Source organism: Akebia trifoliata, chromosome 4 (genome assembly GCF_017979445.1).
Source record: "Akebia trifoliata isolate Shusen 1 chromosome 4, ASM1797944v1, whole genome shotgun sequence".
In the NCBI taxonomy this organism is placed as follows: Eukaryota; Viridiplantae; Streptophyta; class Magnoliopsida; order Ranunculales; family Lardizabalaceae; genus Akebia; species Akebia trifoliata.
In genome coordinates, this window is record NC_141378.1 from 36,374,140 (window position 1) to 36,390,882 (window position 16,743).

At 31.9% G+C, this 16,743-nt stretch overlaps 1 protein-coding gene across 2 annotated transcripts; it reads right to left on the minus strand.

Moving 5' to 3' along the window:
- Positions 1-474: 474 nt before the first annotated feature.
- LOC147404821 (PI-PLC X domain-containing protein At5g67130-like) lies at positions 475-4,337 on the minus strand. Of its 2 annotated transcripts, XM_086440900.1 has the most exons (9): positions 4,101-4,337; positions 3,893-4,015; positions 3,376-3,513; positions 3,163-3,261; positions 2,743-3,046; positions 2,166-2,389; positions 1,999-2,085; positions 1,648-1,682; positions 748-945 (listed from the first exon to the last, which is right to left on the minus strand). In XM_086440900.1, exons 1-8 carry the CDS (start codon positions 4,203-4,205, stop codon positions 1,674-1,676), a joined length of 1,089 nt encoding a protein of 362 aa, XP_086297026.1. In that variant the 5' UTR covers positions 4,206-4,337; the 3' UTR covers positions 748-945; positions 1,648-1,673. The 2 variants fall into 2 exon arrangements, with proteins under 2 accessions (XP_086297024.1, XP_086297026.1); XM_086440898.1 differs by lacking the exon at positions 1,648-1,682 and having other exon boundaries at positions 475-945; positions 4,101-4,336.
- Positions 4,338-16,743: the final 12,406 nt, after the last annotated feature.

Here is a 16,743-nt window from a genome sequence, read left to right on the forward strand (position 1 = left end):
CAATAGTTGGTGTGGCAATAGCATCTCTTTTTTATTATAAATACAGCAGCTATCTTGTGGGTAGAATAAGTTAGATAGAAACCAAATCTATAAAAATTAAAGAGAGAGCTAAGAGAGATTACAAAGGAAGATGTTGATCTTTTCTTTGGATAAAAATCAAGCTTTCTTCTTGGGACGAACTTGCAGGATGTGCAAGTCGTTAGTTTTTTCATATAGTGGATTCTCCTTTCACCCCCGCGGACGTAGGCACATCGTCGAACCACGTAAATATTGTGTGAGCATCTCTTTATTGGCTATTTACATTCGTAGGTAGTTTTACTTACTTTGATTGCTAGTGATGTTGGTCATTGCTTGTTGGTATGTTTTGGAACTTGGTGTAAGTTCCGATCTAGGGTTTCTCTAAAGGTGGTTTACTTCCGCGGCTCCCCTCCCAACAGCCATGCACAATAAACTCACACAGCGCATCATTGAAAATTGAGAAGAATAGAATTATACATACTTCACGTTAAATGCCACTGTAAAATTGTACAAAAGCTCAACGTAAGATGAGGAGTCCTGGAGTGAACCATACCCAAAGCACTAATAAGGCTTGTTGGTATCTCAACAGTTAATCTTGAATATCATCTACCCACCCAGATTCCTATGCACATCACATCTTGAATCATGGTCTGAGAACTTTAGCCAATTTCTCCATTGATTCGAATTCCATGACTTCAGCATATCATAGGGGAGCAAGTTTGTGAACCATTTACTGATGATTAGTTACAATAACAACAGCACCACTAGTGAAATGTGAATCAGTTCGAAAACTAAGAGAGTCGAACGGACTATTGAAGCAGATTCTGATAACGGCGGATATTCAGAGGAACTGCCACCATTACTTGTAGTTGTAGGAGTTCGATTAGATGCAGTAATGTTTTTGCAGAATCCAACTGGTGCTCCAGCCTGCAAAATACCTTAGTCAAGAATGGGGTGTCAATGGGTACCCATTTACCCATAAATTGAAGCCAAATCAAAACCGAAAACAACGGTTCTGGTTCCAGTTTCCTTTCTATTGGAACCAATTAGAATCTGGGCTAAGATGGAACCGAACTGATAGAAACTGGAACCATTCGGCTCTATCCGATGGGTACCTGGAATCGATTTATTGTTACGTGGTATAAGATTTTAGTTATATCTTAAAAGTAATATGTACAATATAAAGTTCTTCAATTTTTCATATAAATTATGCAACCGAGCTTAAAATGAGTCATCTCTTCTAAAAATTTATTACCTGTAAAGAAGATGAATTTTAATTTTTGAAAAATAAAATAAAATCATCGACTTGTATCTTCAGTGGAACAAATTATAATTAAGTTGATACTTCGTAAATACAATGTTAATTTTTAAAAGGTAATTTTCTTTTTAATAATGATTTGAAATGTTTTCTTTCTCATTCGATTCTTGAGAATCGGAACTGATGGGTACCCATGATTCTTGGCAATTCCGGTTCCACTTATTTTAGAACTAGAATTGAAACCAACAAGAACTGAAACCGAAAAAATATAGTGGTTATGATTCTAAAACTACATTTAAAAAATAAAAAAAAAGGTAAATTCGATGGACCTTGGCATCAAATTTACCCCACTTTTCACGTAGTGTAATTACCTTAGAACCCCGCCGAAACCAACCCATTAACACCCCTACTCAAGATGCAGAAAGCCAATAGACAATATAAGTAGGAAGCATTGGTCCTAGATGAACAAAGATTTGCTGTTTAAAAATTTATGTGCTAATAAGCTGATGAACCAATGGCATGACGCCATGTGCATTAAATGAGCAAGAGTGATTGGTTAGTAGATAGAAAATTTCGGAGCAGTTTAGGCGCTTATTTTAGTATTTTTTTTCAATACACATGGCATCATGCCATTGGTTCGTCAGCTCAAAATAGCAAATCTATGTTCGTCCCAGATGTAGAACTTGAGCAAAGACCCTTCAGAAAAAGTAATAGCACCAAACCTGGCAGGCGGCAACTGTACCACAACCACATAACCTCTGGCCATTAATTCTGTCTATAGCATCGAAAACGCCTCCACCATCGCTTCTCTGTATAATGTATTTTCTTGTCAGGGTGCAAATTTTTGCATATATTTTCACTTATAATATATAGATTATCATTTTCATACCAGGTAGAAGTTCACAGCCAAAAAGTTAGGCATCAAATTCCCAGCTGCTTTATAACAGGTATCAATCATCTCATTAAGACCAACTGAATGCTCTTTGCAACTTTGTGCTTCAATTGGGAATGTAGGGAAGTAGTTTTGTAGAAACAGAGATGCACTTCTTGAATTGAGTGGCTTTGATTCCTTCCTGTTTGGACACTTGCCTTGCACGATCCCAGGATCTCCAGCTGAAACCAATTATGTTATAAGATTGTCACTCGTAAAAAATAGGGTAAATTACCATTTCATGATCTAAATATGACAAAATTCCAATTCCGGGTAACTGTTCATTTTAATGCCCAAAGCACAAAGAGCGAGATCGTAGGTTTTTCAAGGTGACTATCTCTCAGCTATAAAGTAGTGAGATCGTCACTATATAAACCAGTGAGATTGTTACTTTGAAAAAAAAATAAATATATATATATATATATATTAGCGATCAAGCTACTTTATAGCTGTGAGATAGCCACTTGAAAAACACATTTTGGGAAATTTCTCTAAATAATATAGGTAAAGCATATCGAAGTTATTTAGAAATTACAGTCGTTTTCAACCATGTATCTCCATTGATATGCAATTCCTTCTTCGGCTTCCTTTGAAGCGACAGAGGTAAAGACTAGAAGCCGATGGTTATCCGCAACCATGTCGTCTACATTAGGCCAATCTCCACCATTTTTCGGCATCTTCGAGACTGGAAACCAATATTTGAGTAACCCAGCCTCTGTAAACAACTTCATCAACCCTTTAGGAGTATGCACATAGTCCTCAATTATAATGGTCACAATCTCCATTGGGTTTTCACTCAAGAATACCCCAACTTCCTTCAAAGTGTTGATCGCTGGTTCCTAAAAAAATTCTTGAAATTGTATAAACCCATTTACATACATCATAATTTAACCAACAAAAAATAATGATGAATCTAAGAGAGGAAAAAAATAAAAATGGGAGAAGGGTAGATTACAAAAGCGGTGAAGTTGTAGCATTGCCCACCCAACGAATGACAGAGCCAGATATCGTCTTTGAAGTCATACATGTCCAACATTAACCCCCTCACACCATTCTAGACAAGATCCACAATTTCAAAACGCGTATAATTAATAAATAAATAAATAAAACAACTCTATTGAATCAAAACTATAGGGATAACAAGAAGATTATTCATACATATATATACCTTTAATTGATTGGTAACAGAGTCTTCTTGATTGTAAAATGTCATCCTTTGGATACCAGGAAGAGGAGGTGCATCTACAATGGAGAATGAATTATGGGTCACTAACCATGAGTATTTGTTGAAGGGCAACCCCTTAATCTGCACAAACCCAGTTCACCAAACCTCAAACTACACATTTCACATCATCGTTTTAAATACCAGCCGAGTCAGTAAAACTCGTCCGAGTCAACTGGGATTTTGTGTATTTTGATTAAAATAATTAACCTTTAAAAAAAAAAAAAATTAATATTTATCATTACCATAAAATATGATTTATTACTAAACATCTTCTAATCTCTTTTATCAAAATATTTATGAATAAATAATTGTAAATTGAGTAAAATGGGTTATCTCATCCAAGACGAGTTGACTCGTCCGAGACAACTCGGTCTCGCCATTAAAAAAAAATTAAAGGCTGAAAAAGGTGCAGCAAGAAACATAATAATAGATGAATTTTAAAAAAAAGTTGAGAGCTCACAATTGATGTGGGTTGGATAGGCTGACTTCTGATGCAGATGGGTTGAGTCTTCCCAATTGCAGTACAATTGCCACAGTACAGACCGGGCCCACAGTCCGTGGCCATGGAACACGAGTCGAGAAGCTGTGAATTTGAGCTTTAATTGAATAAAAAAAACGTAGATAATATAAAGAAGTTTGTTTGGTGTGGAGTTGAAGAGAGAACAAACCTGGCAATTGGAACTGATGAGAAAGGTTGAGATCAGGAAGATAAAGAGAAGCCCATCTGATGGCGCTCTGAATTTCTTTGGGTGGTCCGCGAAACAGGTTAACATGGTTGGAAACGATAACACCAAGAGAAGAGAGGAGAGGAGAGCAGAGAGAGGTTTCTTGAGGGAAGAATTGCAGGTTTGGAGAGAAGATGAGGGGCTTGGTTTTCTTTTTCTTATATAAAATTCTTCCACCAAACAAAACTCCCCACACATGACATTGATTTCCTTAAAAAGAAGGGAAAATTACTTAATAGTCCATTTAGTAAATCATTCTTTTCAAAACAGTCTCCATCCTAGGCATTTCTCATTATTGAAATCTTGAAATTACCTAACAATTCGAACTCATCATTTTCATCCTAAAAAATTAAATTTCCAACATCCTGATCGAGTTTTAGAGATTTCATTTTGATGAAAATAATTTAAAAAGAAAGAAGAAACCATTGTCAAGCATTTTAAAGATGTATGTAAAAAATTATGATTTTTTCAATTATTTTTCTTTCTTTTCATATGGAAATCGAGTAAGAATGGTTCTTTGAATTTGAAATCATCTACACAAGTCATTTTGTCAAGTTTAAGTTGATATTTTTATGTATTTTAATTGAAAAAAATTGAAAAAAATAAAAATATGTGGGTTTTACAACGTCAAGGTCGATAATTTTTATTTTTGAGTTCAATATTTTTATTATCGAGGTAGATCATTTTTTTAAAATAATTATTGTCGAAGTCACCAATTTTTTTATTATTGTCGACCTCACCAATATATTTGTAAAAAAAAAAAAAAAATTTAGTAAGGTTAACAATAATTAAAAACTTGTCGACCTCGATAATAAAATATTGAACTCAAAAATAAAAATTGTCGACCTTGATGCTATAAAACTCTTCCGATTTCATTTTTCAAATTTTTTCAAATAAAATACATGGAAAGATCAACTTAAAACTTGACATATTGACTTAGGTAAATAATATTAAAAAAAAAAAAAAAATCATCATTGATTGATTTTTATCCAAAAAGGAAGCAAAATGAAGTCTCCAAAACTTGATTGGGATGCCACAAATCCAATTTTTTTAGATGAAAATGGTGAGTTTGAATGATTAGGGTAATTTTGACATTTCACTTGTGAAAAATGTCTAAAGTAAGGTTCAAGGACTGTTTTTAAAAAAGAGATTTACTAAATGGATTATTTTGATAAAACACAAAAGTCAAGGACTAAATTGAATGAAAAGTTTACCTTAGGGACTATTAAGTAATTTTTTCAAAAAAAAAATGAGAGCTGTTAATTGCACCCCATTTTTTACTTATTACACCCCAATTTTTTAAATTATTTATCATACCCCAATTAAAGATTAAAACACATTCTTCGAACGTTACAAAGGTTTGGCTCAAATTATAATCTCAACATTATAATACTCATTTAAACAATTTTTAGTAGTTGTTTATAATTGTGATTAGTCTAATATAAAATTCTAAATTGAAGAAACAGTAATCTAGAGTTTTTATTATTATTATTATTATTATAAGAGAGCTTATATTGGCACCCCAACTTTTATAAAGAGCACATAACAACTCTCAAAGAAATTTATGATTGGGGAGTACTAAGTAAAAGTTGGGAAGCCAAGTCAATAGCAGCTCTCGAAGAAATTTTTGGTTAGTGTGTCAAACGTGTTGGAGATCTTTAAAAAGAAATTCCCTAAATTCTATTGGCACACCAACTTTTATAAAGAGCACATCAATCCTAATGAGATTGTCGAGATTGGATTGGTGTATTATAAATAAATGTTGGTGTGTTAAAAGAAAATCTCTATTTAAATATAAAAAATTCCTTTCTTTCCTTTAGATGATTTAGACATGGAAAATGCTAGCCTCAACTCACGGGTGATACTATAGCTTAAAATGGGTTTTATCGGGTTTGGTTCCTTCAAATATATTCGAATTAAAAAATGGGTCGGATACGGGTTAATGCCCCTTGACCTGAGTCGGATACGAGTCCATCCTTATATTTGAATGTTTTATTATTTCATAAGTTGTATTTTTATATTTTTCAAGATATCTTTCTTCAACCAACAAGTGTGAGGTATAGTTGTCAAGACCTCCCTTCAAAAATAAAAAAATTTTGAGTTCAAATCAACTTTTGGCCCAACACCTTTAGTAATTTTCCTTGAAATAACTTTAAATGATTTGAAATTATCTCACCCGAATAAATTAATTTGGTTAGGTCGGATCCGAATATAAGTTTAGTGAAAGTAAAATAGTTCGGATATGGTTTTAACTAGTAGGATCTGAGTCGGATCCAAATCCGAATAAAAAAATATTCGGATATGAATATGGATATATTCATTTCCGGCCAGCTCTTGACTTATATTAAGTCCTAGGTGAGACTAGGGGTGTCAATGAGTCAATTCCTCTAAAAATTAGAACCATAACCACTATATTTTATTGGATTTGATTCCGATTTTAAAATAAGTGGGATCAAAACCGCAAAAAATCATAAGTACCCATTGGTTCTAATTCCCAAGAATTGAATGAGATAAGATATTTCAAAAATCATTATAAAAAAATTTCCTTCTAAAAAATAACATATTATTTGTAAAATATCAACTTAATAATTATTTGTTTGACTAAAAAGATGATTTAATGACTTCTATTTTCAAAAATTAAAATTCATCTCATTTGCAAGTAATAATTTTAAGAATAAATGACCTATTTTAAACTCCAATAGTTATATATGAAATTTGAAGAACTTTATATAATATAAGTTAATTTTAAAATATAGGAAAACCTTCAATCATGTATAATGTAAAAATAAATCTATTTTTGATACTCATCGGATAGAACCTAATGGTTTTGGTTACTATTGGTTCAGTTACATATTAGACCTGCCTCTAATCGATTTTAATAAAAAAGGAACCGGAGCCAGGATTTTCGATTTTGGTTTCAATTCTATTATAGGTATATGGGTACCCATTGATACCCCTATGTGAGACTCTCCATTAACATTCTCGTTGTGATGACAAAGATTCCGAAGAGAAATGTGTCCATACGGGTAAAAAAATGCATTCATCCCTAGAAAATTGGAATTCATTTTTAGGAACCTATGTTTTTCCTCTCATTCTATTAGTTATGTTGATGGAAAGAAATGTCCCTATAGTTTATTTTGAGGGATGAGAGAATACCAGGTTGTAGAGACATTGAAATCCCTTCTTTGAAAATTTAGAATTCAATGGTTATCAATTTTCGAAGCCTTTTTTACTTGGAGGTTTTTCTAAATTTTTAATTTTTTAAGTCTCATCTAAGTCATGTACTTATATGATTGATGTAGTAGCTTTTGTGACTCCAGTCTCCACTATGGAGAGAAGTGCCATAAGGCACTATTGTAAACTAAATAAATAAATAAATAAATAAGTACTACAGAAATATTGAGAGCTGCTATTGACACCAACTTTTACTTATTACACCCCAATTACAATATAAAAATATGAGTCAATATCTGAGAATAAATAATAGTTGGGGTGCCAATAGAAACTCTCTCCCTCTGTTTTGTTTTGTTTTGTTTTTTTTTGTTTCAGATATCTATTTGTTAGATTTGGATTTTTTATATGAGCCTAATCCTTATTGTAAACAACTGTTGAAGTTGTTGATTGTGTTATAATGCTCTCTAATGATTGAGGTGATAATTTGAACCAAACTTTTGAAATGTTTGAATGGTTTTAATATTTTAATCCGGTGTGATAAGTAATCTAAGAAATTAGAGTGCAATAAGTAAAATTAGGGGTGCCAATTGCAGCTCTCTTAATAATTTGGATACACTTGTTTTCAAGTGGATGTGAACATGGAAAGACATCACCATTAGCAACCCAACTAGTTTTGTTTCACCCCAACATCCTTGGGATCCCTAAAAAAAACATGAAATCATAATTAAAATACAAAATTGAACGGCTAAGATAAAACACGATTCCTAAAGATATGTCATAGTTCCTCCACCAGGGTCCCTTTAAGTAATTTTTCCTAAAATAAATTCAAAACATAGCATCTCTTATTTTTCAACCTCTTCAATGTTTTTTTTTTTTTGTAAGACTTTTAATTATGTTTACCGATTCTGCTTCTTTATTGAATATGTTCCTATCTAATACACAACAACTTGCTTTTTCATTGACCATGTTTTTATCTAATAAAGAATGATTCATACCTAATATAGACTAATTCCACATGTTGGAAGAGGCCAACCATCCAAATTTCAATAACTCCAATAAGTTGTACAACTCCAAGGTTGAATCAACTCGTTGATCAAACCCGGATAGGTCAAAATAAAAACTAATGAAATTCTAATGTCCAACTAATGGTTAAGATGTTAAGAGATAATTGAGAAAAGCTTATTATGAAACTTGAATTTTTCTTTAAATCGCAAGGGATTCTCATCAAATCTCAGTTGTTAGTTGGAAATTTCATTTCCAATACCATTGCAGAAAATTAGCACTCTTTTTTTTTTCTTCTTATTTTTCTATACATATGAAAGAAAATAAAGAAAGAAAATAGTGTCCAATGATGTTGAACGCATAGTGATGGATTTTTTTCCCCCTAATCAACAAATAGTTAGGATTAATCTATGTTACCAGGTTCACTAATAAAATGGTGAATCACAAATGGGTACAAACCGGACCAATTTGAGGTTCGGTTCGTATTGGGTTTGTAAAAAATAACAAATGTAAAAAAACCCTCTTATTTTGGTGAAATTTAGAGATGCCCCCATGATTTGATCAATATTAGAGATAACCCTTATCTTAGAAATATCAAGATTTGGTCAATATTAAAGATACCTCTTTGTTTTTATTATAATGATGTGCTCCCTAGACCTAAGTCTTCTTCTATGAGATTAACATAATGACTTAATATCCGCTACAAACTACCTCTACGTTCAAGAGTGGCAAACCATGAACCAGGTAAAATAGGGATGAACAATTGAGATAGGAAGAGATTCCCTGGGGAAACTATCCTAGAAAATCTATAGTTATATATGAATCTCTAGGTAATGATGTCAACGGGTCAATTCTGGGTTAGTTCCACATACACTCAGAACTAGAACTAGAACCTAAAAGAAATTTTGGTTCTGATTCTTATTGATTTTGATTCCAAGTATGAGATCCTTGAAACTAGAACCAACCCCACAAACACTTGATACCCATCAAGTGCCCATTAAGATGGATAATGTTTTTTTTTCTAATGAGAAAAAAGAGAGGATAAGTATCCAATAAAATAGACAACTATTTATAAATAAAATAATTTAACTTGTAGTTTCTCAATTGAAAGTTAATATCAACAATGAATTCTTCAAGCTAATCAAGCTTTTAAGGATAAAATCGTTGAAAATTATGATATGGATCATTTATTTGTTGTTGAAATTGTATAATATTTGAAAAATGAATAGATATTCCCTTAGAGAAAGGGTGAAAAATAAACAATTCACGTTCTCTTTGTATGTTATTTTTAGTTCAAGTACATGTACTCCAACATATCTCTTAATTAGACTATTAATTTTATTAAAAATAAAATAAATTTACTACTCGGGTACCCGAATGAGACCTTATTCTTATTAGGCCCTTAAAATAGCTACCCAAAACTAGACCCGAAAATGGTTTGGTCCATTATGGTAGACCCAAAATTGACTAATCAATTTGGATACATCGGGTAATCTGGTAATTGGGTACCCATTGACACCCTTATCTCTAGATGTTAGAAGTCACGAAATGCTGAAAAAGTTAAAGAAATTATCCAGGGGATTAATGAAAATATGAAGGAGTTTAGGATGACTATTGATCCCTTCTCTATTCCTAAGAAGTTGTACGAGGAAGTTATGAAGATAAAAATGATTTAGTGAGGACTATCTGGAAGTAGCTTTTGGATTAATTAGGAAGAATCCCTATGCTACAGAAATATATGTAGTGAAGAGTGAAAAATACACGAAGAAGGAGTTGGAGTCTTTACGTGAAGAAATTGGGGAACTCTAGGAGACTTTCCTTTGAACAATTCTAGGAGTTTAACTTGTAGGAGACTTTCAATTGATATGAAGTTTAATTATTTAATTTTGAAAATTTGTTTATGATGTCATTTGGATATAATAAATTAATTTAGGTTAATGGCCAAATGTCAATTTCATATGAAAGTTATTTGTTTGTAATATATTTTAATTTTTATTTAACTTTAAGAAGAAAAAAATTATAAAAAATAGAAATTGTTTTTTTTTTTTCCTTTTGTGGGGGTAACTAAGCAAACGTAACATTTTTCATCAGACCCATTCAAATAATACAATTGTAAAATTGCGTAAATTACACTAACGAAGCTTAGGATATAGAATTTTTTAAAAAAATAAAAAAATTCAAAAATGACCTTTACGTTCTTAGATCACTATAAATACTAACGTTAGAGAATATTTACAAAATTTTAATCTCTTCTCCAAACTAAAACCTTAACCCTAGTCGCTTTAGAACTAGAAGCTTTGATTCGAAAAACATATAATGGAATTCAAAGCTCAACGAAAGAGAAGAAAAGTTGCATCTCGTCGACGGCTTATAGTGACCTAAGAAAAAAATGTAATTTGGTCGAAAAGAAACCTTTTGAAATTGGATAAAAGTAATTGTTTGGAGTTGACCCTTCGTAGAAGATACAATTAGGTAGGACTCCTTCCCTTCTACCTTCTAATTATAAAAATCTTTGTAGAAAGTAGTTTTACAACTAAGAGCTCAATTCAATATTTAAACCTATGGATGTTTCCTTCAAAAACCATGTAAGATTAGTTAATTAAACTCCTAGTATTTATTTTAATAGAAAGAAAGAAAGTAATTTCCATAACATTTATGATTATTATAATTTTTTCAATATTTTAGAAAAGATTTGGATGAATTTGGAGTAAAATCAAAGAAATTTTGGAAAAATAATATCAAGATTGGTTTGTCTCTGTTGGCAACATTGACCTTCCCACCGACCTAGCCACCGCCAAAATGCTATTTGTCGGTGGCACCGAAACCCACCGACAAAACCAATTTTTCAGTACTATTTTAGCATTGTTTTACCATACAAGCCTAGTATTTTTAGTACCTTATTTTTCAATAAAAACATTGAAGTAAATGTCATATTTTATTTTCTATTTAATTTAAGATATTTAATGAAAATAGGAATCCTCCCATTTGGAAATAATAAAAATAGTTTAAAAATCCAAATCTCATTAAATAAAAATATAATATTTGGATTCAAGAATAAAACACGGATATCGACGTTTTTATCAGATTTTCAATCTACATTTTCTTTGACTTCTCCTTAAAATTAAGTTTTAAAAATTATATGATGTCAAATCTCATGATTCTAACTTTCAATTTGAAAAAACTCGTTTTACGTTTGAAGAATTTTGAAAAATCACATTTTTACACTTAACCAAATTATTATTCTCAACTTTAACTATTTTCTATTTAATCACATTTTTCGAGTCTTTCTAACCAAAATCATCATATGGTATTAGTTGATACTTTAGGATCATAAATAATTTCAAAAAGAAATATATCTTGATAATTACTTTGAACAATAGATGTTTTATCGATAGATTAATGGATGGATAAAGAACTTATGTTCTTGATTGATTGATGGGACAGTACATCCATTCTTATGCAATGGCTATGTCACATTATGCATGATAGATAGATGGATGGATATATCACATTTCCACGACCCCGTGAGATACGATTGATGGATGGATGGTTTGAAAGATGAATGTAACTAAAGAGCACTATCATACATTTACTTGTATTTTTTATAGAAATAAAAATAAAATTATTTTTTTTACTACAAAAGGATTGTAACAAATCTAGAAAAAGTGATGCATTATTATATTTTTAGAAAAGACGGGTCAGTCTAGGATAACGTTTGATGTCCTACCTTCTTTGGTTGTATGGGATATCTTAGAGAGTAATGTAGCTCGTGAGATCTAAGAATTTCTCCTCTTATTTTCAATGGAATAAATGTGTGTAAAAGCGGTCTTTGTATAATGTAAAGATAGTTGAGGTTCACATGTATTTCTTCTTGATAGGCTTAGACATTAGGAGTCTCTCCCAGGCTAGACTAGTTAGTGATAATTGAGAGTCTGTAGTCATCAAACAAAGGACTACCGTAATTGGTTCAAGTATTTGAACCTTGGTTAACAACCAGTCTGAGTAGGATAAATAGTCACTAAAATGTGGTAATAATGATCGGTCACAAAATTAGATGAAAACGGTGGGGTTCCACATCGACAACAGTTTTGAATATTGATGGTCATGTCTATGCTATTGTATTGGCGTGTTCCTCAACACTCTTATTAATTATACTGTCGTAGTTGTATTATGTATCATTTTATTGTATGTTGAGAGATAAACGTTTATACTTTGAAAGTATGTTACAATTGAAAATAATTTATTTGATAAAATTGATAAATTGATATTTATCTGAAATGCTTTATTAATTTTATAGTCCTTATCCAAATGTTATATCAAAACCTCTATGATTTAAATTTTGGTATGATTATTTGGTACATGTCATAACTAGTTGTTAGAACGGTAGACTTCCTATTGAGTAACTCTTGTTACTCACCCCACCATTCCTATTTTTAGATCATACGATTTTAAAAAAGTCAGTCGTTAAGGAGGATATTTATGAAGAGGTATCCAAGTTTGAGTATGTGGATGAGTAACTGATGGGACTATCATAGTCCTTCCTATTGAAGATAATATAAATGTAAATTTTCTTGATTTTTAGGGCAAGTAAGGGGATCGAATCCAAGAGAAAGGGGGTAGAATCAAGCTAAAGTTAGAAAATTAATCTAAGCCAACAAATAAATCTATTTTTATATTTTTGAAATAACCAAAAGAAAATTAAACTGAATGAAAATTAAACTAATAGAAGGTAAAATAAAGCTAAAACCACGAAGAGAAATATCATTGGAAAGAGATCGACCTAGAGTAAATTGCTAAATCAAAATCTAGTTTCTAACCTCTTTATAACTCAATCATAAGAGCTTGGTGTTAGCTTCTTAGATTGGAAGATTTAATAAGATAAAATTAGATTTAAAAAATACTAAAGTAGAATTCATTCACTCTCTAATATGAATATTTTATTATCAAATATCTAGATTAAGCTTCTACATCTTGATCTTATCTAAATATGAAACATCTAGATTAAGCATAAAAAGTATAGGAGTTCATCTCTAGCTTTAATCCATAGGAGTAGACAATCCTTGAAGAGAACTCATGAACATTAAAAGAAATTAAGAGGTAAAGAAACTAAACACAACAAAGTAATCTTACTCTAGACTTCTCCATTCTCCAATGGAGGGGAGATTAGCTTAAGGTTATTGTAAGTAATTGAGAAAGATAGATGGAGAAGAACAAGTCATTCTTCATTAAATAAAGATATTTACATTCTCTTCTTCCCTCTCTCACTTACAAATATTATAGAATTTCAATGAAAAACCTGAAGTAGAAATGAAAAATACAAGAAAATGCCAAGGGCTTTAGATTGAAAAAAAAAGGTCAAAAGTCAAGAAAAAGGACAAGAAAGGAGCCATTTCTATTAGCCTAAGGTTATTATAAGTAATAGAGAAAGATAGATGGAGAAGAACAAGTCATTCTTCATTAAATAAAGATATTTACATTCTCTTCTTCCCTCTCTCACTTACAAATATTATAGAATTTCAATGAAAAACCTGAAGTAGAAATGAAAAATACAAGAAAAGGCCAAGGGCCTTAGGTTGAAAAAAAAGGTCAAAAGTCAAGAAAAGGGACAAGAAAGGAGTCATTTCTACATTGAAAAATATTGTATTTGTAGAAATCGTAAGTTCTAGAAGGATCCATTCTTAATTGTCTTAGCTATTTCAAATAAGATCAAGTGTGAAGCACACTCCCGTGATTTTAGGGCTTTCCAACCGAGGTCCATCGTGCCATCCAAAGGGTTCATCGTGTCGCAATCAAAGTGAAATCTTGGGCCTTAAAATTTGTCCAAGATGCTTGATTGGTCTTCCAAATTGTAATGCAATATCTATTTTTTAATTTTGGGGCCCAATTTGATAGTTTGATCTTTAATCTGCACAACGAACACACGTAACCAGGGTTTTCTAACAAATTATAATTATTTATGCACAATTAAGTCTAATTAATATGGAAGAACATTCAACATGATATTTTGAGGTTTAACATGATTATTTACTTAATATAGAGAAATATGGACAAAAATCGAGATAAATACTACGGAAAAAGTATGGATAAATAAGTGTTTTTAGACACTGATCACAACCGCATCCATTAGTTTGAATGGTCTTAGAGTTTAGTAGTTATTTCATTTTATGTTTTAGATTGAGACACTTATGTCAGGGCATTATGTATCAATTTACATTCAGCATTGAAGTGTAGTCATGTCTTTTGTTTCAATTAGTGCAACTTTTTATTTTGATCTTTGAGGATTCTCGATCATGGTTTGAAAGTTATTAGCTTCCACACTCTGTTAATATATATTTATTATATATATTCCGTTGTAATATATTTGTGAATCATGATCTATCTTTTATTGTTATATGTTATAATGGAATTGGATAATTAAGCATCCCTTGGGATCTAGTAGATAAATCATTGAAATTCATGTTAAATTTAGGGGTGTGACAATGTGGCATCAAAGCTCATCAGTATGTCAGTTTTGAACATAAGTAGTTCTGCTATAAAGATTTTTAATTCCATATTTTATTAATTACAAGACATATGTTGAGTGTCGGATCGATTTACCATTGAAGACTAATAAAGACTCTGGTAAACTCGTTCTTCGACCCGTTCTCTCATCGGACTTTTCGAAAATCGAAAATGACCACAGAGGGGACATTAAAGATTTGACCATCCTAAACCTATTTTCTGTACTTTGTGCTTTATAGGTGTCATTATATAGGTAATATCTACAACATCTCCAAACCGTTTTAGCATCGGCCTTCCCGAAAGCTCGATTTGACCCGAAAAGGTAAACAGATTATTTTCAAAATAAAAAATGGTCATAGAAGGGACATTAGAAATTTGACCACCCTAAACTCATTTTTTGTCCTTGGTGTTTTATAGGTGGCATTATATAGGTAATATCTAGCATACCTTCGAACCGTTTCTATAACTGCCTTCCCGAAAGTTCGATTTGACCCAAAAAGGTAAAAAAGAGCATTTTGATCATTTCACCCTTTTATTCTTTGATCTAACCCTTGGTGGTAGTTTCGAGATGTTCTACATAATAAGATCTATCATCTCCCAGAACTTCATGCAAAATGGACTTACCGTTTGAAAGTTATGGCCAAAATACCCCTTCAATGGTAATTTTGTAATTTTCACTGTGGCACTATTCATCAAGCACGTGGCACCAGCAGCAACTGCCATTTGGGCACGGTGGGACACTTTTGGAGTACGATTCCACCGTGAGAGCCGTTGGAGGTTCGAAAATGACTTTAAAAAGATATTTTTGACTCATTTCTCACTTGGATTTGATTTTTGGAGAACTTGTGTTCTCCTCTTTCTCATTTAGAGAGCTTTCTCTACACTTTGGAAGGTCCAAACCTTAGTTGAAACTCCATTTAACCGATGTCCTTCCTTTGGATCAAATCCTAGAGAAGATTGTCTCTTCTCTCTCCACACTTTGAGAGTCTTCTCTATTATCATGAGAGTTTAACTTAGGTGAACCCTTCAACCTTCCTAGACTTCTCACTTGATCCCTCTCCAACCATCAAACCTCACCTTGCACACACATTGGTACATTCATAGAGCAAGAAAAAAAAAAAGAGATGTTGGTAGAAGTAATCACAATGAGCCGACGAACTCGAAAGCTTGATTGGAAGATTCAACCGTCGAGACGTACTTGTGAGCTCAAGGACTCGAAGAATTCAAGATTTCCATTGGCGAACCTTATAGAGTTGAGTAAGTCTTTGATTTTATTTTTATTTTTAAAAATATTTGTATGTGGTTACTTGGTTCAACCCTAAAAAATCAAGCTCTTATTAGAATCGAGGTTTCTTGACAAGAGTAAAGGTTCGTGAGTTTCCGAGGAACAAAACTCACAATATCGAGAAGATGCGTTATCTCGATCTTAAGATTTTAGAATTTAGCCTAGGTATAAAAATTTTATGTAAAAGTTTCGATGTGAATCATAAACCTTTTTTATAGTGAACACCAAGTTCCTACGTAGGAACCTTGGGAGTAGATGTAGTACATTGCCGAACCACTATAAAATGTTTGTCTCGTGTTTGTGAAAATGCCTCTATCAATTTATACTTAGATGAATGCATGTTATGAATGAACACTATACTATGTGTGTCATGCCATAAATGTTTAGATTCTAAGTGAACTTCAATTGCATTGCAAACTAGAGATTAGCCGTGCGAATGGATGTAGGCATATTGCCAATCCATTAGATATCTTATGTCCCGTGCATGTTTTCATAATGCCATAATTCACGCTTGAATGTTTTGAATGTCATGAGATGCCATGAATGTTGAATAGGTAAATAGTATTTGAATGTGCCATTGAATGACATAGTTAAATGAATGTTTGAATTCCAAGTGTATTTTCG